The sequence below is a fragment of the Benincasa hispida genome, chromosome 3 (genome assembly GCF_009727055.1).
Source record: "Benincasa hispida cultivar B227 chromosome 3, ASM972705v1, whole genome shotgun sequence".
Classification (NCBI taxonomy): domain Eukaryota; kingdom Viridiplantae; phylum Streptophyta; class Magnoliopsida; order Cucurbitales; family Cucurbitaceae; genus Benincasa; species Benincasa hispida.
The window spans coordinates 16597092-16620185 of NC_052351.1; the positions used below are offsets into that span (position 1 = coordinate 16597092).

At 32.1% G+C, this 23094-nt stretch overlaps 3 protein-coding genes across 5 annotated transcripts; 1 reads left to right on the top strand and 2 right to left on the bottom strand.

Moving 5' to 3' along the window:
• Positions 1-273: 273 nt before the first annotated feature.
• On the bottom strand, positions 274-4415 carry LOC120074276 (probable LRR receptor-like serine/threonine-protein kinase At4g36180). Its single transcript, XM_039027349.1, has one exon. It carries the CDS (start codon positions 3781-3783, stop codon positions 388-390), a length of 3396 nt encoding a protein of 1131 aa, XP_038883277.1. The 5' UTR covers positions 3784-4415; the 3' UTR covers positions 274-387.
• Positions 4416-15885: 11470 nt separating this feature from the next.
• On the top strand, positions 15886-17598 carry LOC120073985 (B-box zinc finger protein 18-like). Of its 2 annotated transcripts, none has more exons than XM_039026933.1 (4): positions 15886-16438; positions 16555-16651; positions 16779-16873; positions 17161-17598. In XM_039026933.1, exons 1-4 carry the CDS (start codon positions 16346-16348, stop codon positions 17359-17361), a joined length of 486 nt encoding a protein of 161 aa, XP_038882861.1. In that variant the 5' UTR covers positions 15886-16345; the 3' UTR covers positions 17362-17598. The 2 variants fall into 2 exon arrangements, with proteins under 2 accessions (XP_038882861.1, XP_038882860.1); XM_039026932.1 differs by having other exon boundaries at positions 15891-16438; positions 16758-16873.
• A 197-nt stretch (positions 17599-17795) lies between these two features.
• LOC120073984 (UPF0183 protein At3g51130) lies at positions 17796-22206 on the bottom strand. 2 transcript variants are annotated; one of them, XM_039026931.1, is made up of 14 exons: positions 21924-22206; positions 21602-21684; positions 21318-21392; positions 20884-20951; positions 20697-20802; positions 20538-20598; positions 20279-20445; positions 20139-20201; positions 19474-19521; positions 19025-19138; positions 18831-18921; positions 18675-18745; positions 18275-18379; positions 17796-18178 (listed from the first exon to the last, which is right to left on the bottom strand). In XM_039026931.1, the coding sequence occupies exons 1-14, from the start codon at positions 22018-22020 to the stop codon at positions 18170-18172; spliced, it is 1158 nt and encodes a 385-aa protein (XP_038882859.1). In that variant the 5' UTR covers positions 22021-22206; the 3' UTR covers positions 17796-18169. The 2 variants fall into 2 exon arrangements, with proteins under 2 accessions (XP_038882859.1, XP_038882858.1); XM_039026930.1 differs by having other exon boundaries at positions 17796-18116; positions 21924-22205.
• Between the last annotated feature and the right edge of the window lie 888 nt (positions 22207-23094).

Genomic DNA, 23094 nt, shown 5'->3' on the forward strand with positions numbered 1-23094 from the left:
TCTTTCAACACAAAAAGATGAAAAACATCAGCTTTCGTCCAAAACTGATACGATTAAGATACTACTTGCTCTCTCCCTGGGCCTGTCCAAATCATTGACTGTTTGTTTTTTGGTTTTTAGAGTTTATTTTGTTTCTTTTTCTTTCGAGTAATTCACTACCTTGCTTTTACTCACTTTTCTCCCAAGGCCACGAGAATCAATCATAAGAACACGTTAATGATGGAAGCCCAAAAAAGGAACGGATAAGAACATTTTTTCAACAAGGGGGGAAAATAAAAATAAAAAGGAGAAATTACATTCAAATCAGTTACGGTTAAAAAAATTCCAACTTGGGAGAATGTTGAGAAATGGAATGGATGAATAGGGTTGATGATTTGGTTTTATGGGTTACGCTGGTGACGGTTGGGACGTGGGATCGGTGGAGGAAGGGATGTTGGGTCCGACACGGCAACCTTCAAGCATGAAAACAATATCGGACATAGTTGGCCGATCACGAGGATCCGGTGCAGTGCAAAGCAATCCAACTTTCACACCCAACAAGAACTCTTCCCATTCAGACGATTCAGGATCCAGCTCAAGCAAACCTGGTTCTAAAAGCTCAGTAATTTGGCCTCTTTGTAATTGCTTTTTCACCCACTTGACAATGTCTTCATCTTCGGTGAACATCACTGGTTTCTTCCCTGTTAGAATCTCGAGCAACACAATGCCAAAGCTATAGACATCAGATTCCTTTGTGGCTTCCCCTGTCAACACTGCCTCAGGGGCAATGTAGCCTAATGTGCCCACCAAAGTAGACGTGGATGCTTCGGTGGAGGCTGCAATGGTTAGTCGGTCTAGGCCAAAATCCGACAAATGAGCTTCGAAATCAGCGTCGAATAGAACGCTTTGTGGCTTGACATCTCCATGGATAATGGAAGACGAATGAAGAAAGGCTAAGCCACGGGCGATTCCAAGAGCAATGAGATGCCGCATTGGCCAATTCAGAACATGACCATCTTGATGGGATGCTTCCTGAAGGAGAGTGGCAAGGTTCCCATTAGGCATGTAATCGTATACTAACAGCCGCATATCAGGCGGACCAGCATAGTAGCCACGAAGAACAGTTAGATTGCGGTGCCTAACTTTTCCCAGTGATTCAGCTTCTTTTCTGAACATGTTTTCGTCCAATGAACCGTTTGAGAGGCGGCGGATCGAGAGCACCATGCCATCGTTGTAGCAAGCTTTGAAAACCAACCCATAACGGGTTCTGCTTAGAACATTCTCTTCGTCGAATTGTCTTGTTGCCTCGATTGTTTCCGCTAGAGTAATCTTGTTGTTGAACATCACAAGCTTGGGCCCTCCATTTTCTGAGCTTCCACGGCCGCCACTTGCTGCAGAGCTAACCCTTGCTGGGCTTGTTTTCTTCTCTCCAGATGCTCTCTCTTTGAGCCTCTTCCGCCATCTCAACAAGCTGAAAATGTAGAAGCAGCAACACAAAGTTAAGAGGCAAGCTCCACTGGCGGCTACTGCAATGAATAGAATCAATCTCTTCATTTTATCCTTTTTCTCTGTATCCTTGCAATGCCGAGCAAGTGGTTTCCCACATAAATTAGAGTTATTAGCAAACACAGATGAGCTGTTGAATCTTGAGCCTAAAGAGGATGGAATTTCGCCTTCTAGATTATTACTCGAAACGTTTAAGCTCACCAATCCAGTAATGTAACTAAGATTAGCGGGGATAACACCACTCAAATTGTTGGATGAGAGGTCCAGGGTGGTTAAGTTTAAGAGCTCTGACAACGACTCCGGTATTGGACCAGAAAGATGATTCGAGTTCAGACGGAGTGATTCTAAAGACGAGCAACTAGAGATCTCTTCTGGGATTTCGCCAGTCAAATTATTCCTTCCCAAATCCAGCTCTTGCAGATGAGATAGACGAGAAAGATCCGCCGGAATATGGCCTGAAAGAACATTTGAACGGACCTCCAAACTTTCTAGATCAGAGCAGTTACCAAGCTCTGAAGGGATCGACCCGGAAATGTGATTGTCTGATAACGATAGAGAAACAAGCGATCGAAGAAACCCATAATTTGAAGGGATTTGACCGGAAAATCTGTTTGAACTAAGATTTAAATAGCGCAAACCCACCAAACTACTGAATCCTTCAGGAACATTCCCAGATAGTTTGTTTTCCTGTAGAGCAATTACCTGCAAATTAGGCAAACCAGAGAGCTCAAATGGCAACTCCCCAGAAAGATTCTGTTTGCTCAAGTCCAGAGTGGTTAGCTTGAAGAGACTGCCAAGACTGGACGGAATCATCCCAGAAAGACTGTTAGCACTGAGATTCAAAATTTCAAGACGACTGAGGTTGCCAATACCAGTCGGAACCTCACCGGAAAATTCGTTTCCACCGAGTTCCATTACTGTTAAATTCCCAAGCCCCATTAGCTCCGGCGGAAGGGTTCCGTTCAAGCCATTGTCCTCTAAATTCAAGATTTCAAGCTGCAAAAGATTTCCCAAACTGGCCGGAATAGCGCCGGAAAAACGATTTCCACCGAGAGACAACCGTTTCAAACCTCTCATATAGCCCAAAAACGACGGAATCTCCCCGGTTAAGCGATTCCCGTCAAAATCAATGACAGAAATCGATGCGCAGTGCTTGATTTCTAATGGAATCGCGCCGTGAAACGAATTATTCGCCATTCTGAGCTCTTGTAATCCCGAAAGATTCCCAATCCCAGGAGGAATCTGGCCGGAGAAATGATTGACAGAAAAATCCAAGACTGTCAAAGTGGAAACGCTCGTTAACCACAAAGGGAACTCTCCCCTTATCTGGTTGTGTTGGATATCGAGGACCTGTAAAGCACTAAAACACGTCACTGTCTGAGGTTTGACAATGTCCGTGAACGCATTAAATCCAAGTTGAACGATCCGAAGCGACGGCGCATGCGACGAGACATTGCAAAACATGGAGTAAGGAACCGAACCAGAGAGACCATTCTGCGCGAAGGAAATAACTTGAAGGTTCGGAAGAGCTCCAATGGCAGCCGGGATTACGCCTTGGAGCGCATTTCCCTCAACGCTCAAATGAACAAGCGAAGAACAATTCGTAAGAGCCGACGGCAACGTCCCTTCTAAAACATTGTGGTCTAGCCAGAGATGTTGAAGCTCTTGAAGCTCACCAAACCCCGCCGGAATCTCCCCGCCGAACCTATTGAAAGAGAGATTAACAACCTGAAGGTTCGTCATATTCACAATACTCCTCGGAATCTGCCCGGAGAATGCATTCGATGAAAGATCGAGATATTTCAGACCACCCGGAAGGTCGCTGGAGATCACGCCGGAGAGGCGATTCTCCGCCACGTTTAGTATGTGTAGATTAGTCAAGTTCGCAAACTCCGCCGGAAGACCACCGGAAAACAAATTGTACTGCAAGAAAACAGAACGCAGCAATGCACATTTGGACAAAGAAGAGGGAATCGTACCATTGAAGAAATTAGAACGGATACTGAACTTCCGCAGCATCCGCAAATTAGCCAACTGATCGGTCAAACGGCCGGAGAGTTGAAGACGAGGCAAACGTAGCTCAGTGACTCGATTATTAGTACAAAGAACACCCCGCCAGTCACATGGCGCCAATGGGGTGGAAGAATCCCAAGCAGTCAATGCACCAAGAGGATCATGTAGATTAAGTTTAAAGGACATCAATGCCTGAATCTCCAGAAGGGTTTGGGCGCTGGTGTCCGCGGAGGAGGAAAAGAAAGCACAGGAGAGCAGAGCAAAAAATAACGGAAGAGGCTTCATAACTAGGAAGAAAAAGTGAAACCCACGAAGATTAACACGAGAATGGAGCCATCAAGAGATCATATCATTATCCGTCAAAAAGGAAAAAAACAGAGTGAATGGAAGAGAGAGACGTTGAGGGAGGAGAATGGGGAAATGGGTGCGGCGGAGAGCGTATAATGTGGGATGGGAAGGGGCCCAGAGAGGGGACAGAGAAGGAACAGTGACGCACAAGATGCAACAGAGAGATTCAGAGAAGAGATGCAGAGGAGAAAATGGGGTTTGAAAGTTTGAAGAAAGAAAAGGATCGCAAAAGGGCAAATGAGGAATATTGAAAATTGATGGACATGGGCTGGGCCTCACGTTTTACTCTCTTCTCATGTGATTGTGGGTTTCCCTATCATTATTACGCCCTCTCTTCTCTTTTTCCCCTCTCCTCTTTTATTTCCCTTCCTTTTCCTTGTTAATAATTCTCTTTTGATGTGTCGCTATTCAATTTATCGTTTCATATTTATTTCCTTTCCTTCCTTTTTAAACTTCCCTAATCAATTCTTTTCACATCTTATTAATTAAGAAATATCTCATTCTAATACATCAAAAGACCCTAAAACTACGTAAGAAAGTTCATTTCTACTTGTACAACTTCTCCTCGACTAATATTTGAGTTTCGTTTTGCATGTTGATACCAATTGTCGTTCAAGTTAGACAAAAACTTGTATTAATCGCCATAGTTACTCCTTAAACTCATCAACTCCAACCCACTTTGTCATTCATTAGATTACAGTCGGATCAATATTTAATTTGCCACTAATATTGTGTGATGGATATTATGTGATATTATCATATAAACATTTTTTTTCTAATTCAAATAATAAAATACATATTTTGAAAGTTTTAGGACTAAAAATGTGATTTTAAAAAAATATATCGGAATTAAAATTAAAAAAAAAAATTATAAAACTCTAAGCGTCGGAATAAATTTGAACTTTTTTCTTTTTTGACGGATAATAAAATTAGAAGATCTAGGAGACTAAAATGGAGAATAAAGGTATATTTATTTATTTGAAAAGGAGCTATATTTATTTATTTAAACATTCTTTTTCTTATATATATATATGATCAATTCCCTAGCCGACAAGCATACACAATCATATTAAGTTTATTGGACAATCTTTTCCATTATACTTTAAAAAATACGAAAGGATAATGATGTTGATGAGTGAGTGAATGAATTCATGATTTGGTTGTATGGACATTTTCCGCTTAATATTCAATTAATAAAATGTATGCCTTTAATTTTACTATTTAATCTTTCATATAATTTATTGGCTGACTAAAGTATGAGTTCAAACACCTTGACTATGACCGGACTCTTGATAACAACTTTTTTTAAGGGAAAAAGAAGGTGAAGATTTAAATGATTCATAAGGTATGATTCAATTGATAATGGAGGGAGACAAACAAGAAATATCACAAATTTGTTTTGAAAGTGAAATATAAGGTTAAAAATAATCGTCCACTTATAATTCTTCAGACATGATAATCGATCCCTCTGGATTAAAAATGTAATTTAATCATTCAACATTTAATAATTTAGTTCTTATATTTTAACATTTCTAATTTTGTAGTCTTTATTGTAGAAATCGGTGTTAGGATTTAATAAGATTTCTTGCGTAAATATATTGATAAGCTAATTAAAGACTCAATATTTTTATAAAATACAAAGTCTATATTATAAAAAACAACATCAAATTTTGATAAATTTTTTTTACATTGAAAACTAAATTGTTACAAATTTGAAAGTACGAGTACTAAATTATTACATACTAAAGTTCATAGACTAAATTGTTACAAAACTAAAAATACAAAGACTAAATCGCTACAAACCAAAATTTAGGGACTAAATTCTTATTTTCATGAAAGATTAGGGATCAAAAGTGTTTTTTAACCTTTAATTTTGTTAACAAAAGTAACCTTGAGTGATTGTTACATACAATATTATTTTTCCTTTTTTGAGAAAACAATTCTAATACAAATTAAGCAGAATCAGCCCAACTTAAAAAAAAAAAAAACTCTATAGTGAAGGACCTGAAGCTTGACCCCACACAAGCTAATGTATATTTCTCATAAGGTAATTAATGAATGGAAGGAGAATATGATATGAGCCTAAATAAATTTTAACTTAGCTTTTATTATTATATTACTTTGAGCTGTCATTGAAAAGGGAAAAAGAGGACTCTATTATATTTATATAATTCACATGGTAAATGGTCAATATCTCCCTATAAGAGTGAACCATAAGTATGTAGGGACTTTTTGAGCAAAGTAAAAGTCATGGCAAACCCTCTTAGAAATTTGTTGAAATTCTTTGCACTTAAGACTGCCTTTTTTGCCATAGACACCTCTTCCTCCTTTACACCTTTATATTTCCATATCCTTGTTTGACAAAATAGTTTTATGAATTTGTGAATTATAGTAACATATGGTATAAAAGTTATATTATTTTATTCTTCTACCTTTCAAAAAAGAAAAAGAACAAAAATTATCCTTGTTGTTATTCTCAAATCTATTCTTTTTTTGGAAGCATATTTGGACTTATTATTAAAGACGTGGATTATGATAATAAGGTAGAGAAAAAAAAAAAAACATCTTTCCAAATATGTTTTATTAGTATTTTTGTAAGGTTATTTCGATATATAAAAAAATGAACCAAAATATTTACAAATGTAGCTAGAATGTTATTCTGATAGATACAAATAGATGTCTATCAGTGTCTATTATGACACTTTGCTATATTTGAAAACATTTTCAACCGCTTTATATACAATTTTCTTATTTGTGTGTGTATATATATATATATATATATATATGTATATATTGAAAAGTTTTATTTAATATTTGTTATTTAGATATAATAGTTTTTTCTCCATATTCAATGCAGACAATTTGGACAAAAGTAAGCTACACATTTTAGGCTTTGAATTAGACTTTTAAAGCATAGCATGTCTATAATTAACCTGACAATATATTGTCTATGTCACAATTATAAGCTATAACATGCCATTTACGCTTGAAATGTGTTCTATTTTCAATTTCATCCCATGTTTTTTATATATATATTTTTAATCAAATTCCTATATTACATTGTTAAAATTGAATAATGGAATAATATGACAGTTATTTTAGGCACAATAATATGACAGTTAAAAATGCTATTTTATGTAAATAGGTTTTTTAGCATTAAAAATCATTCTCACCTATGCTTTAAAAATATGCCATACCATGTAATGTTATCACATGACAGTTGTTTCACTCCATCAAAAGAAAAATCAACACTGTCATTTATAGAGTATTATTATATAAATTTTTAAATGTTTTATAATCATTTTATCCTTCAATAAAAAAAAAATCATCTCAAATAAAAAATAGAAATTAAATTAAAAAATTTTCATTAGATTTGTATTTAGTAGGTATTTGTTATTAATTTTTGTATTTAATAGATATTTGATTTTCTTTTCTTTTCTTTTTTTAACTAAAAATCATTAGTCTATTATAAATAAATCTGATCTCTATATCTAATAGAATCCGAAGCGAATTATATGTCTAATAAAACCCTAAGCTTTTACCTTTGTATGTAATACATGCAGTCTCTTTTAAAAATATTAAATAGGTTAAAGAAAATTAAAAATTGAAGAATATAAAAATATATTAAAAGTATTCAGGGAGTAGACATAAACTTAAAAGATTTAAAAATTCAACTCCTAAATTTGAAAATCACCCCATTCCCCATGAAGCATGTATGTTTGATTTAGAATTTTATTTATTTATTTTCCATAACACTTTAAAATTTAAAAACAATAAGAATAAACCAAACACTCGTCAAATCAAATAACTCCAACAACCTGTCTCCCCCACAAGATCAATACGGTCATATTCCAGAAAGAAAGGGCAAGGAGGAATACCACAAGAACTAATCGGGAGGGCAAAGCCCGAAAAACCTTCAAATAATGTGAAGCCTTCGAGAACCTTGATAGACCACCTGCACTCCACCTTAGCACACCTAGCAAAAACCAAAGACCCAACAACAAGTCACGAATGACTCAACTCATCCCACCCGATTTGAGCCGATCATATCAAGACGCATAAAAATATTTAACCCACGAAACACGACTCAATTGGTTCTCTAATCTTGACAAGGGAGGAGAATTGACTACTCTGATCTCCAACTCCTCGAGGTAAAGTACAATCTAAGTCTCAAACGAGACGAGAAGCCGCATTTTAAAACATATTCTTAACCCTCCAAAATAATTTCTTATAATATAAAACTATGAAAAGAAACCATTATACACAACAAATTTAAATGATTAAAGAAATGTCTTCGAATAATTTAAAACCTAAGAAAATTCAGTTCCCACCTTTGCTTTAATTTAGCGGATGGAAAAAAAAGTAGTTAGCAGTGGGTTTAAACTTGAGAAGGGAAAGCAGGCATCATTGCTTACCATAATAGGACAGGCCGAATATCGTAGTCAGCTGCTATGTGTGACAGAAAAAAAATGTAAAAGTCTCTTTACTCCACATTTAATTACTATGTCATAAATATAACTCACTGCCTCATAAATTTTTTCATTTTTTGTGCACTGACCCCTCTTGTTTTTTAGCTCACTTCCATTTCTTTTCAAATCCAACCAATTCAATTTTCACTATTTTTTTTTCCCTCTCACTTTCGCCCCTAATTTATGACCAATTGTAACCCCCTTTCACAACATTATCCCCCTTTAACTTTCGGCATATTAATATACATCCCCTCCTTTTTTTATTTCTAAGTCTCAAGATTTTGTATTCTTTTAATTATGATTTCCCATTTGTAGTTTAGTTTTACTATGTTTATTAAAAAGAATAGACAAAATCAAAATGGACCACCAGTTGGTTTGATGGTCATTGTCAAGCCAATCTTAAAACTCCCATTTTAACACCAAAAATATTTGGGTTGCTCAATAAAATCCATTTTGTGTGTCGCTTTGTGTATAAGTCCCTTGGAATACTCTCCCAACTTTTTGTTTATTATTTGTTTAAATTTGAAATGAAAGGATCTCAAAATTGAATGTGATGGATTTGAATTATTTCTGTCTATGTTAGCGGGAAGGGAGTTGGTTGAATGTCATCATTTTCTTTTTTTCTTTTTTTCTTTTTAATTCTCGAGATTTTCATGGTCAATGTCCATCAATAATTGCTAACTAATCCTTTCACTCTCTTTTTTTCCCACATCTTTTCTTCAAAAAGTAATTCAATTTCAATCTTCTACTTTCTAGTAATTATGAAAAATAAATTTTGGATTTAGTTTTTATTTTATCTCTAACCATGTTATATTTTTAATCATTAAATTTTAAATTTGATTTTAATTTAGTTTATGAAATGTCAAAATTTTATGTTTTGATTGAGTTCTTTTTTTGTTTTTTTTTTTAATTTAGTCTCATTGTTCTTTCTAGATTTACACTTTTAATTCCGATGTTTACTCAATTATTCTTTTCAGTTTTTACTATTAATGTCTATTAATTAAACGAATTAAAAGAGTTATAATTATTCTAAGTTTAACTAGTTTTTCATTACTATTTAAAATTTTACATTATTTTAAATTTATCTATATATATATTAACTCTAAAACTGAGATTTTATCGAGGTTAAAAGATTAAATTTTGAAACATAAGATCAAATTAAATCAAAACTCAAATTTCAATGGTATAATGATAAGATTTAAGAATTAAAAATATAACATTTTGAAACTTATAAATTAAATAAAAACTAAACTCAAAATCTAATTTACAATTTTTCTTTTTTTTAATCATATCAGCCCGCCACATTAATTTCACTTGTTCATTTCCATGAAAACGAAAAAAATGTACACATGGTTATATATATGTATATATATAATATTGATTGTTTTCACGGGAAGGTATAAGAGTAAATAAGATAATGAAATAATGCAGCCCCAAATAGGGAAACCTATCAAGGGATAATAAAAATAAGGTCCAATAAGTGCATAATTGAGGAGTTAAGGGGTTTGGTTCAGCTTTTTCAGGACATCTTTATTATGAGGCCAATCAAAGCTGTTTACCTTTTTTATGCCAACCATTATATGCTTACTTAATTGGGCTTCTTGATCGGGCTCAGGCCCAATATGATCTATCGGCCCATCATAATTGCACATCAGGGTGTTTTCCAATTGGCCCATAGCTTTCATGGCCCAGTCTTTATCTGATTTTGTGAAGCTCGTTTTATTTTCATGAAAATTAATTGAAAACTATGCCTACTTGATGTTTCAATAATTATAAATTAAAACAAATCAATTGATTTTACTAAATAAATAAAAAGAAATCCAAACTGATGTAACAAAACCAATTATTCGAATTTTTGGTTTTGTTAGCTTTATTACAATTTGGTCTCTCTCTCTTTTAACTGAAATCGAGTATTTATGTATCTTTTTTAATCCAACTTTTTTTTTTTACTAATGTGTATCATAATTATTTGGACATTTTTCTAAATAACAAACATATGTGTGGTAGTAATCAAAATATTAAAAGTAAAAATAATAAAATAGTTCATCCTTCACCCAACATAATAAAATACTAAAAGTTTCAAATAATGCACTACCCATCAACAATTAAGGCTACATATATTGTCGGTTTTGTTCATTTTTTACTAATTTTGTAAATAAAAAATCTAATCATACCAGTATTTTTTTTTTGTTATCTCCAAATACAAATATATAATCCAATTTTATGCTAAAAATCAAACTAAATAGTGGACTGATTTAGTTAAGTTTAATGAAGCACAAAATACTCCATGTGAGATAAATAATCTATATCAGAGACACGTATCAATCGATACTTCCAGATATTTTTCAGATATATATCTATTTTTTTTACGCTCAACTTTTTTAAAGGAAAAAATAAACAACTTGTCTAATTTTTTTTTTTAACTAAAATTAGACCGTTTATTTAAGAAGCTTACTACTCGAGTACAAAACTAAAAGAAAAAAGAAAAACTAAAATAAAATAAAAGACCAAACCCTCGAATATCATCTAGTTTTCATCTTCATATTTTAGTCCCCACAAAGTTCTCTAAAATACAATCCACTAAATATATTCAACAATTCAACAAAGAAGTTCTTCATTTATCTTCATACTTCTCCCTCTAATATTCTTCTTCTTCTCTGATCAATACAAGTCACTCTTTTATTGCATATTATTGACTATTTTACTTCAACATCTTAAATGTTGTTTTTTGTACTGTATTTCATTGTTTGAATTGTATTTTATAATATTTTTGTTAACTTGTATGTTAAATTTATATATATCCTAGATTTTTTTTTTTAAAGAAAAGAAAATGTATCTTCAACATATCACTATCCTAGTTTTTTAGAAATTAATGTATTGTCGTATCCAATCGTATCTATATTCGTATCTATATTTCATAGGTTAAGTCCGACTTTTCGGTAATTGTGTTTTTTGAAGTTTTCATTGCACTCCTAGTCCTATCCTTCCAAACATATAGCCATTTCTCCTCTAATTTCTTTATTTTTGTTTCGGTTGATGGGACATTTACCAAAGATTGACTAATTAACATAATCTAAGCGATTAATTCATTCTCTGTCTTATTCTTTAATTTCTTTATTATACCAAACTAATGAGAATAGTCAACAAGGTCGATTAAAAAAATAATAATAAATAAATAAATCATGAAACCTAAAATAGTTGTACTACTTTATTTTGAAATACAAATATCAAAATAATCATTTGTGATAAGGACCATTATATTTCACTTCTCCAACGACCAAATTCTTTTAAGAATTTGTGGAGGATATTTCTTACACGATTATCTTAAAAACTGCATTAGGTTTTTCTAATGTATCATATCATATTATCTTAAAAAATAGTTTGTGGGAGAATCATTTTTAGACTAATTTGTCACTTCAATAAATCTTAAATTTACAATATTTTTCTATATTTTAAGATAATTCTTATGTTGCAAATTATTAATTTTATATATAATTAAAAAGAAAAAAAACCCACATATCCATGGGCTGTTTAAAAGAAATGGATTAATTTATGATTTATTTGATATAAAAAAAGAAAATTAGCATTACATTAACTATGGGTTGTCTTTTCAAATTCTCACCTCAATACCTAACATATTATTTAAGAGATCCATATGTTTATTTATTTTTTATTTTTTAAGAATATAAGAGATAAAGATGTTAGAAAAATATGAAAAGTTTTTATGTCCTTGTTTCAATAATGTAATTTCTAAATTTATATTTAATGACGAGATTCCAAAAGGCTTCGTGAATTGGATTTATTTTGGTTTCACCCCAAAATACTTCATATCAATGGAGATAGTAATTCTCACTTATATACCTATGATTCTCCTCTTATCTAATCAATGTGGGACTTTGATCGCATTTCCAACACGTATAATATTTTGTAAACAATCCTTTGGACTTGTTTTGTTTTGCCTTATAACTTCTATTATAATATCGATATTAATCTTTCCTTCATCTTTGGCTTTACTTGTGTGTTGTAATATGTTAATGCTTTGTATTTTTTTTTTTAAAGATGTTAATATTTTGTAATTTAAGAGAAAAACTTGAAGATATACATGTGTAAAGGAGTAAGAAAATTAAAACACAAAAAATGCTTTGAGTTTTATTATTTTTATTATTATTATATAGAAAGAGTGCTTTGAGATTTTTTTTTTAACATGGACGGATTCGAGTTAAATGTATAAATATTCTTTCTTATGATGTATTTAGTTTTTTTTTTTAAAATAATATAATAATATAATGAAAAATTAAAGTAAAATAACTTAAATTATGAAAGTAGGATAATATGGAAATTCAAATTGGGATTTTGAAGTAGATTTTCTCACNATGATTCTTTTTATGAAATTTTATAATTTTCAATTTTTTTTTGTTTAAATTCATTTTGTAGCACATGATTATATTTCCTTATTTATCCATAAAATCACAATCTTATTATCTTAAAAGTGTTTTTGCTAAAGAATCATCTTCTACTATTTTTTTCCAAACGACTGTTTCAAAATTTTCAGTATGTACCTTGCTTTGTTATTTTATATTATGAAATATTTTTAAAAAATCATCCCACATCTTACAAATAATGAGTACGAAATTTGCAAAATAATTACAAATAATAAATGTGATGGTTACATAATCTAGGTGGATGTGAAATTTTGAAGGGTATTTATTATTTATTAGACACATAACTATAATTAATTAACTCAATCATTTTTCTTTACCTTTCAAATATTTATTCTATTATAATAATATAAAACATCACTATTAATCTTTTTAAATCTTATGACGATTGAGCTAGGTTGATATTGACAAAATTTTTCAAGTTTCATAATGAAAAAATAAGGTTATTCATTGGTACGACGTATCTTGCATTTCTTGTAGCAATTACATATTTTAATATGCAATTCTTAAACAAGGAATCTTGATCTTTTTTGTTTCAAATTGAATCGACTAATTTAAGTATATATTAATCATTTAATTATTTTAATTTTAATTTAATAATTTGTTTTATTTTATAATTTAGACCTAATTAATTTCATAACCACATAAATTTTAATGTTTTCTAATTTTTAAAAATTCTTTATTGCACTGCAATTTATTTCCCTTACAAATTGGTATTTTTTATATTTTTTTATTTTTTTTTTTACAGACATATACAAAAGTTCTTATTCTTTTTAATTATAAAAATTTTAAAGTATATTTATTAACATTTTTAAATTCCTAAACTAAAAAAAATAAATAGTTCATCTCCTAAAAAAAGTCCATTATAACATACATCTTGCCTACCTTGTACTCCTATTTAATGCATTTGTAAAGAAATTCATTGTTAAGCTAAACAAATATTTGTGTTTCCTTTTTGTGTTCAATTGGATAATGTCAACTTTTTTTACTTCCTTAGAATTCATTATATTTTAAAAATTAAAATTTTGCATTGAAATTCTTTTTTATATTTTTTTTCATTTTTTTTAGACCACAATTGAATTTATAAGTAGGAACGTTCATGAGTTGGGTTGAAGAATTTTTTAGATCGAACCTAATTGTTCGGTTTATAAATTTCTTCAACCCAAATAACTTTATTAAAAAATGAATCAAACCCAACCCAACTACGAAACATTTAGGGTTAAATTGGTTCGGGTTACTCGAGCCATTTATTTCAGTTTTTATTCTAAAAAGAAACAAAATATTAATACGTAAAATTTTGATCTAATTATTTTGATATATTGGGTTGAGATTATCAACTCAATTTCAATTTGCATAATGAATTTTTTTTACAAAATTTTAAAAATATTATTTTTAGGAGTGGTTGGAGAATAAATTATTAAAAAATAATGAAATTAAATAAAACTTTAATAAATATATGTGTATATAATTGTATCATAAGAAAAAAATATATATACATTTTAAAGTTAATAATTAGTCGGGTTGGTTTGAATTATTTTAAGTGAACTAATGAACCAATTAAACCCATAAATATTTATTAATTCTGTATTATTATTTTTGTGAAAAATACATTAAAAATAATTGTAAAAATAAATTTGTAATATAATTTTTACACATGCAACGCACGTTAATGCCATTTAGTTTATTTAAATGATGCTAAGTGAAGCATCAAATAGTCTCCCTAAATCATGACTTTGGGTCCTTCATTTATTCCACGTTCTTTAAAAAAAAAAAAAATATATATTAGATAAAAAGTTGAAAATTCTCATTAATCAATCATGTTAGACATAAAATTAAATAGGTTGATTAATTTTTAAAATTTTTAGATATGTCAAAGACTTGATACAAATTTAAAAGTTTAGAAACTTTATAAACGTCTGTTAAAAATCTTAAGGACTAAACATGTAATATAACTACAATACAATATTACAAGATAATGATTATTTAAATTCTATAAGAAAAACAATTTCATAAATTAACTAATAATATAAGAAAAAACTCAAAGTTTTAAAAAATAGAAAATAAAATAATTTGTTATAGCCCAGCTCTAATTAAAAAACTGGTGAACGGTATAAAAATAGATAATGGATAAAGATATATCTAATATTATAACATTTCACTGCTAACATATTATTTATTATTATTTAAAAAATGCATATGCTTATATTTTTTTCCAACCATATAGTTTGCTAACAAGTAACTTCTTTAGCCTATTCGATCGTTTGTCAACATGAGTATAGTTTAATTGGTTAAGAGATTATAATCTCAAAAAAAAAAAAAAAAGAGGAACTAGGTTGTTTGAATCTTCTATAAAAAAAAATGATAAAGCATCGTTTGCGTTCTTTAGATCAAACGTGAAATTAGAAAGTTTGATCCTCCATTCTACAATAAATGAAGTAGTCAGAATATAAAGGGGTCGTGTTTGAAAGAAGATAAAAGTTAAATAATCCAAAAAAAATGCATATTATTATGAATCCCATCTCATCATCTTCATCCTCACCCTCAGAGAAATTTTGATATCCATATAGTATGATCATCTCATATATATTTCTGTCATCCAAATCATAGGATTAAAATGACTCACATAAGTGGAAAGAAAACCTAGGGAGCATGTTACAAAACAACAACATTATTATTAATTAAATTTACATGCTGTCTTTGACATTGATGGTACAAAACACTTCCCATTCAATGGCAACTCTTGTCAATGCCAAGAAAGCCAAGCCAATCAATCCCCTTACCTATCAAAAAATCTAAACCTTTGAAAACATAAAACATAAAACAAGTGGATGCATATGAATTATGATTTCCATTTTCCTTTTTAACATATTTTTGTCACCACAAATATCGAATCAAATCATATCATATCAATTTTTTTAATTTTTTTTTTTGCTGTAATACACGTGGCATTCATATGGTTGAGGTAAAATAAAAACCTGGGTCGGGAATGGGTCCCATTTAAGATATGAAGGAACAGCAAGTGGTGGCTGAAATTAAACCACGAGCCATTTTCCATTTCAATGACATTCATCCTTTTTCAAAATTTATGTGGTTAATGAATCATCAATTTTCCAATACAAAATTACTCCAAGAAATTCAAGACGTCGACACAAACCAAATCTTTCACTTCTTATTAATTCCTTCTTTTTCTCGAACCCTCCTCTTGCTGACAATTCCACCCACCTCCTTCCTTTTTATCCTTTCTCTTTTATATTATATTATCTTCTTCATCATCATCATCTTCTTCTTCTTCTTTCTCTCTCTATTATTGTGTGTGTCATTGTTTTGCATTATTGTTATATAACCTAACAGCAGCAGCCGACACCAAAAGAAAGAAGACAAACATCATCATCAACGATCAAAAAGATCCAATTTTTAAGACACCCTTGTTACTTTTTTCAGGTTTTAATTTGATCGATCTAGAGTGTTATGTATATGTGTGTTTTTCATGAGGTGGGTTTTTGAGAATGAACGTAAAGTTTTGATCTTTTCTTGTTTTTATGTTTGTGGGGGGTGTGGCAATGAGTGAGGATAAAAGCGATCAGTTTTGAAATGAGGATACTTTGTGATTCTTGTGAAAGTGCTGCAGCAACTTTGTTTTGTGCTGCTGATGAGGCTGCCCTTTGTGCAACTTGTGATACAAAGGTTGTATTATTATTATTGTTATTAAAAGCAACAAGTGTGTGTATTACGTTTATTCTCATGATTTTTGCAAGTGTTTTTTGTTAATTTTTGGATTATTTTATATGTATTTGGGAAAGGTACACATGTGCAATAAGCTAGCGAGCCGTCATGTAAGGGTTGGCCTAGCAAATCCAAGTGAAGTTCCTCGCTGTGATATATGTGAAAATGCACCAGGTATAATTATATATATTGTTGTTGTAATTTTTCTTCTTTTTTTTTTGGGTGAGGGTTTGGATGGTTTAACGATTGTTCTGTGGGAAATTAATGATGTAATTTGCAGCTTTCTTTTACTGTGAGATAGATGGTAGTTCCTTGTGTTTACAATGCGACGTGATTGTTCATGTTGGAGGTAAAAGAATGCACAAGAGATATCTTCGGCTGAGGCAGAGAGTTGAGGTTTGTGATTTTTTAATCAAATCCTACAATGCAATGTTTTTTCTCTTGGATTTTGCATCATTTGCGAGTTGGGAGATTCGAAAATTCGAAGATTGATAGTTGAGCTATGCTTATGTTGACAAAAAGAAAAAATAGATTGATGAATGATTATTGTATATAGAAACATAAATCGATTATGATAATAATAAAAATGTCATCTCCTAAACTAGTCGTTCAGTTTAGCATGCACTAATACGAATAATTAATCTCAAAGGAATAAGTTTGTTTGGTTATTATTAATTTTGCAGTTCCCAGGGGATAAACAAAATGATGTTAAGGACCTGAATGTAAAACCAATGGAACAAGTTGAGAAAGTGAGAAGCCAGAATGAAGAAAGGGGTGAGATTGAGAAGCATCAAGAGTTGAGGGTCTCAGATGTTAAAAAAGATTATTCAAATGGAGATGGGCATTCCAAGCGGCCTAATAAAGTAATTGATTTAAACATGTAATGCCCTTCAAAAAAATAAAAAATAAAAAAGATGCTTAATTTTGTTTTTGGGAATTTTCCAGCATTAAGGTGGGAAACATTTTTCAAACGTTTTAAGTTTAGGAAATGAGGTTGAAATGCTATCTCTACCGTTATAAATTTTATTTTTGTAACTGAGCCCAAGGCAAAGCCAAGTTCCACTGTATTGTTCTTTCTTCAAGTTAATGCTTATAACAAAGGCACCTGTTCTTATCTATAAGCGCTTTTATTTAGTTCTTTGTATTTCTATATTTTAAATCTACTTTTGGTAATGTATCTGAACGAACATTGTCAAGTTTTGAAAAAATACTTTTAGTTGAAGGAAAACACTTGGAATCACACTTGGACTCGGTGTAAAATAAGTCGTAGAGAATTCACAACATTGCTACAGTCGTCGGCACAAACTACAAATATCAATACTGGAGGAACAAGATCCCGTGAACATGTTCATTGAAACAGTATCATATTATATATATACAAATCAATAGTTATGTACATCATTATGCTGTCCATCATGATAATTAATGCCTAGTTGAGTATTTGGTGCTTCATACAAGGTGAGAATTTACACAGAAGCTGGATAACCCGCATAACCAAACCAGCAATGAAGTGCTGAAGAACTAATCATATGCAAAGCTCACTTCATTTTCTTTAAACAGCCATTACAAATTGAACAAGAGTAAGAAGCCATCATGACTTGAAGAGGGTAACTGTGGCAATGTAACCATTTTTCATCACCTGCCCATGTCATTGATGCTCATTAACAGACTGCCTTTAATAAAGCAATCAACTTATAATGTCTGCGAAAATCGTTTGTTCTTTTTCTTCAGACTGATTTTCAAGATAAGTAGATGCAAAGACAGACACTGATAAAAACAAAGGTTCGAAAAACCCACCTCAAATGCAACATTCTGATAGCCATAGACGAAAGTAGATCCAAAAGGATTGTTTGTTGAACCTTGCGTTTGGATGGCAGCTCGACCACAATCCCCAAGGATTTCCTAGTTTCACAGGAAAATAAATGTCAGACATTCCATATTTACCACACACCAAAACAAAAAAAAAAAAAAAACACACTTCAACACGGAAAAGGAGTGTAAGAACTCCGATCTAGGAAGCAATTGTTGATGATTAGCCATATCTACTGAGTTATGAATCCCATTACAGATGATTAAATGTTAAATACAAAAATATGTGCCATCTGGCTTCAATCGACACAGGTCTAAACCAGCTCCTGAAAACAAATATAAGGAACTGACCCTGGTGATAAAATAATTTGAGAAAAATACATTCTACCTTAACATCTTCCCACTTCGTGCTAGGGGTTATAGAGTTTTTACTGTTCGCTTCATCAAAAGAACCTGAAACTGCATGAAACAGCACTATAATGGTCAATCACTCTGGCAGAAATAATTCTAAAGAAAGAGACCAATGTTCCATGTAGGTCCAGACCATGGATTACAAAGTTGCACTTGATATATGAATTGAAATCAGCATGACCAGGGTAATTGGTATGCAAAACAAACTTCTTGATTTTATGAGTCTGCAAGTGCAAATCAAACACAGTACTTTAGAACTATAAAGCTCAAAAGATTAATAAATACCATGAGAAACATTACACTAATATATAGAAAGACATCCAGTACCTGCCCATCAAATAAGATGTCCAAACCACGGGTAAAATAGTTATAGAAGTAATCTCCACAAAGGGTTGTCCTGGGACGGGGATCAGAAGCAGAATGAATAACCATTTGATCTACCTGTACAAGAAAAACCAAAACTCCCAAGATTTTAGGCTATCAAAGAAAGAAATATACAGAAACAATCGTGTGCATCTATGCATGGCATGTGCATGCATGTCTTGACTCTTGAATTTTGATATATGTACATAAATTTAACTAGATGTATAATTAAGCCCAAGATGCCTGATTGCTTATAACCTGAAGGCAGTTGTCCCACTCCCACCCAAGGCTTCAAATGTAAATTCTACAGCAAATTCAGCTCAACATAAAATATTTTAATATCTTTGAACAATTAATCATAGCAATGTTTAGGAAACTCACAACTTCTAGTTCAAGAAGGCATGTAAGAATACCTGTTTTTGATGGATCCCACAAGGGCGCCCTAATTCTGTCCAAATATCCTGCAAAGCATTGAACAAGTCTATATTTGAGAAAGAGAGGAGAGTAACAAAAATGTGTAAGAGGTAACTTTAAACAACCTTTAACAAGGACACATTATTTCTTTCCGTGGTTGAAATGACTAGAAATTCATAAGGAGGAAACATAAAATTATATGAAAAATTAAAGAAAAACCACAACAAAACTATAAAAGTAAAAGAAGTAACAACTCAGAAAGGAGGAATCGTGTCAACGATAGATGTCTTCTACCGCCATCAAGAGCCCCGTAAATGAATCCCCCTTTTTGTTTGAAAGGCTTAAAGTACATTTGGAGATGACGTTTGAATGAGTTTAAGTTATTTTCCTCCAAACTCAAGGGTGCATTTTGTATTAAAATATATACATCCAATACGTATTGACGTAAGATCCATTTTAACTTACTCTGTCTTCTAGTTAGTGTCATAGTATGGTTTTCATTAATCAAAATGAATTCATGTGCTTTGAGCTTTGTGGGGGGAAAAGGACAAAATACTAAACAAATTTTGCATGTCACTAATTTAACTAATCTGATATATGGCTAAGTATTTCAGGATAAAAAGCACCTAAACAACGTAAACATGACAAGGAGCCACAAACCTACCTGTGGTGATGCACCAAAAGGAATATGCTGACTACCCACAGCAAAGTATAATTCATCACCAAGCTGCACACAATTGAAAAAAGTAAGCAGGTATGCAATTCAAATAGCAATAAAGTAGTAGATGAAGTGGGAAGTCAAACCTTAACATGGACCTCCTCCATATAAAGGCTGTTAGCAGGCAATGGGGGAGCAGAAGCCTTATCCATTAAGGCTCCTACTCCAACCTTTTTTACTGTAGAACTATCAAATATGGAGACTCGACATGCAACCGGGGTTGTACCATCAGGAAACTCCAAAGGTAGCTCCGCTTTGGTAGTTAAGAATAGCAAGTTACTCTCCTTAGAATGCCAAAATCCAAGAGATAGAAAAACTAAGAAAACGTAAATTATGATATAATACCTTCTCCATCATGGCAACAATCTGTATATTGGCTTGGTATTGGAAATGCAAATGAAAGTCCCTACAACAGAAAACAGATGATATAAACAATGAAAAATAAATGCCAGACAGAGTATTATATTACTTTGCAGAGGTCTGCCATGAAGTACAAATACATACTGGATAGAATAGAGTGTAAACACCCCTATCTTTGTCATAAATTCCAGGAAAAGTGGGCCCGAAAAGTGCGTACACAGCTACAAAGGTAGCAAGATTGGATGGTCCTCTGCAATCAAGTAATGACCACTAATTTACAAAAAATGAAAATAAAAATTTATGCATCCTACATGAGAGTTAGATCACCTACCCAATCAGAGAAGTAGCATATCGCATTTGAAGTCGCTTTACATCAAATATTTCAATAAGACGTAACCTCTAGCAAGTAGTGAACAAGCATGAGTTAATTTGGAGCAAAAATGAACTTTTGTAACATAAGATGAACAGACAGCTCGAAGATGTGATTTCATCAGGCAGCCTTTCCCATAAAATACTTGAAGGAAACTCTGATAAATGATGATAAATTCAAACAATTTTAACAATCATAATTAAAATGAAAGTCATGTCTACTCTCTCGCAATCATCTGATTCTAAAGTATGCATATTTGATTTAAGTTAAAGCCTTGTTATCTCTTTATAACTCAAAGCCACAATGTGCAAACCTACAGAACATATATTGTTCAAGCAAGGCCATTAAGGCCTTATCATCTATTTTTCAATGAATATGCAAGAGAACAAAAATACCTGTGACCAAGGGTCAAACCGAAGATGAAAACCATGGTCTGGGAAGCTGATAACAATATCGAGTTTCAGAGGCTCCTACAATGATAAGGAGTCATACATATCATTAGAAACACTGGCAGGGGGAGATGCGTCCAAATAAACCAGAAGTGAAATTCAACGATGCAAATCAGAGATAAGTAGGCATTGAAGTAAATTTCATATTTTGGCATATCCAGCAGAGTAATAACCAGATTATGCATTTAATTCTAATATGGGCAAACAGCATTTGCAGTGTAGAGCTATACCTCGTCGAAGTATTTCACATGGACAACGTCATAGATGTTAGGGCGCTGCTCTATTTGTGCAAATGCTTCACAAATTGGCATTCCTGAGACACAACACAAGTGCAGCACATAAGTTCCTAATCTCTTTAGCACCAAGAAACCTTCACACCTCCCAACATAATAAAAATTATGCCTTAAACGAAGGAGAATCAGAAAAGTGGGAATAGAAATCAATGGTATGAAAGGTCTGTTGGGAGAAATATGATTCTTACGCATCTAAAACAAAAGGGAAGCAGCAATCAGAAAGAGAGAGGATGAAAAAGGGAGGAATTAGAGAAATAACCGAGATTGAAGGGGCCAAGGCCAAGGCCGGGTTGAAGATCGAGGACGATGGCACCCATAGCCGTGCCCTCACAGCGTCTTCTAGATCTCTGATGCATCGTTGGGGGGTTTGGTTTTGGATTATTGGACGGTTCAATTTCTCTGTTCCGTGGGTTTCGCGATTCGAGCAAGACAGGTGGTGAGAATTCAGATTTCTAATGCCAAGTTTTGTATCGCACAGTTCGGAAATACGCTTCTTGGTCTTACCACTTCCCACGCTAACTCCAAAACATGGGCAACCGAAATTAATGCCTACATATATAAAATCAAATTTAATTTCTTAATTTGTGTTTTTACGCTACTTTTCAGTTTTTATTTTATTTTATTTTAAAAAAAACAATCTTTTTCTCCTCATGTTTTGAGTTTTGAAATAAAAGTACCTCAATTTATTAGAAGGGCAAAATCAAATTACAATCTTTAGCAACCAATCGAAGAAAAATATTGGAAAGATTGTTCAACCACAAGGAGCTTTTAAGGTCTTCCTTTGCAAATCTAGCAATGTTGTCTGCTAGGCCATTACAAGACCAAGGGATGAAGGAGAAGAGACAAGAGTTAAACCTACTCTGCAAGGATCATATTTCTTTAATCCAACAAGCAATTTCAACTTTAGAAGAGGATTTTCCCAAAATTAGGTTGATTACTGATAGTCAATCTGATTCAATGATTATATTTTAGCATTTCAAATAAGAGGCTACCTTTAAACCTTCCTTAATTGTAAGAGGAGCATCAAAGTCATTTTGATTATGGATTGCCGAAATTGTCGAAATAGATCCCAGATTGGAACTAATAACAATGCCCAACCAATTGAGTGAAAAGAAGAGCACGACATGACATCGATATTGATTTTGAACTAATCAGACGGAGGAAGAGACCAAGCTTTTGGTAATGATCAACAACATTAGGCTTCTCAATCACTTTATGGTTTAAGAACGATGCCCATAAGCTTTCACAGTATTTTATAATCCAAGACACCTTAATTGATGGAAGAGGTACTTCAATACCTTTAACTTTATTGTTACTGTCGTTCTAGAGTGCCAAATAAGAGGTTACAATAATCTCTAAGTTATCGTTCTTGTAGGTAAAAGATAAAGATTGCCATCTATCAATAAAGCTATATGTTGTCCCAAATGACA

Coding starts and splice junctions, on each gene's coding strand:
- LOC120074276 (XM_039027349.1), bottom strand. CDS start 3,783: ATGAAGCCTCTTCCGTTATTTTTTGCTCTGCTCTCCTGTGCTTTCTTT.
- LOC120073985 (XM_039026932.1), top strand. CDS start 16,346: ATGAGGATACTTTGTGATTCTTGTGAAAGTGCTGCAGCAACTTTGTTT. Junction 16,652..16,757: donor TATATGTGAAAATGCACCAG/GTATAATTATAT, acceptor TGTAATTTGCAG/CTTTCTTTTACTGTGAGATA. Junction 16,874..17,160: donor GGCTGAGGCAGAGAGTTGAG/GTTTGTGATTTT, acceptor TTAATTTTGCAG/TTCCCAGGGGATAAACAAAA.
- LOC120073984 (XM_039026930.1), bottom strand. CDS start 22,020: ATGCATCAGAGATCTAGAAGACGCTGTGAGGGCACGGCTATGGGTGCC. Junction 21,685..21,923: donor CCTTGGCCCCTTCAATCTCG/GTTATTTCTCTA, acceptor GTTGTGTCTCAG/GAATGCCAATTTGTGAAGCA. Junction 20,202..20,278: donor TGGAGGAGGTCCATGTTAAG/GTTTGACTTCCC, acceptor AATTGTGTGCAG/CTTGGTGATGAATTATACTT.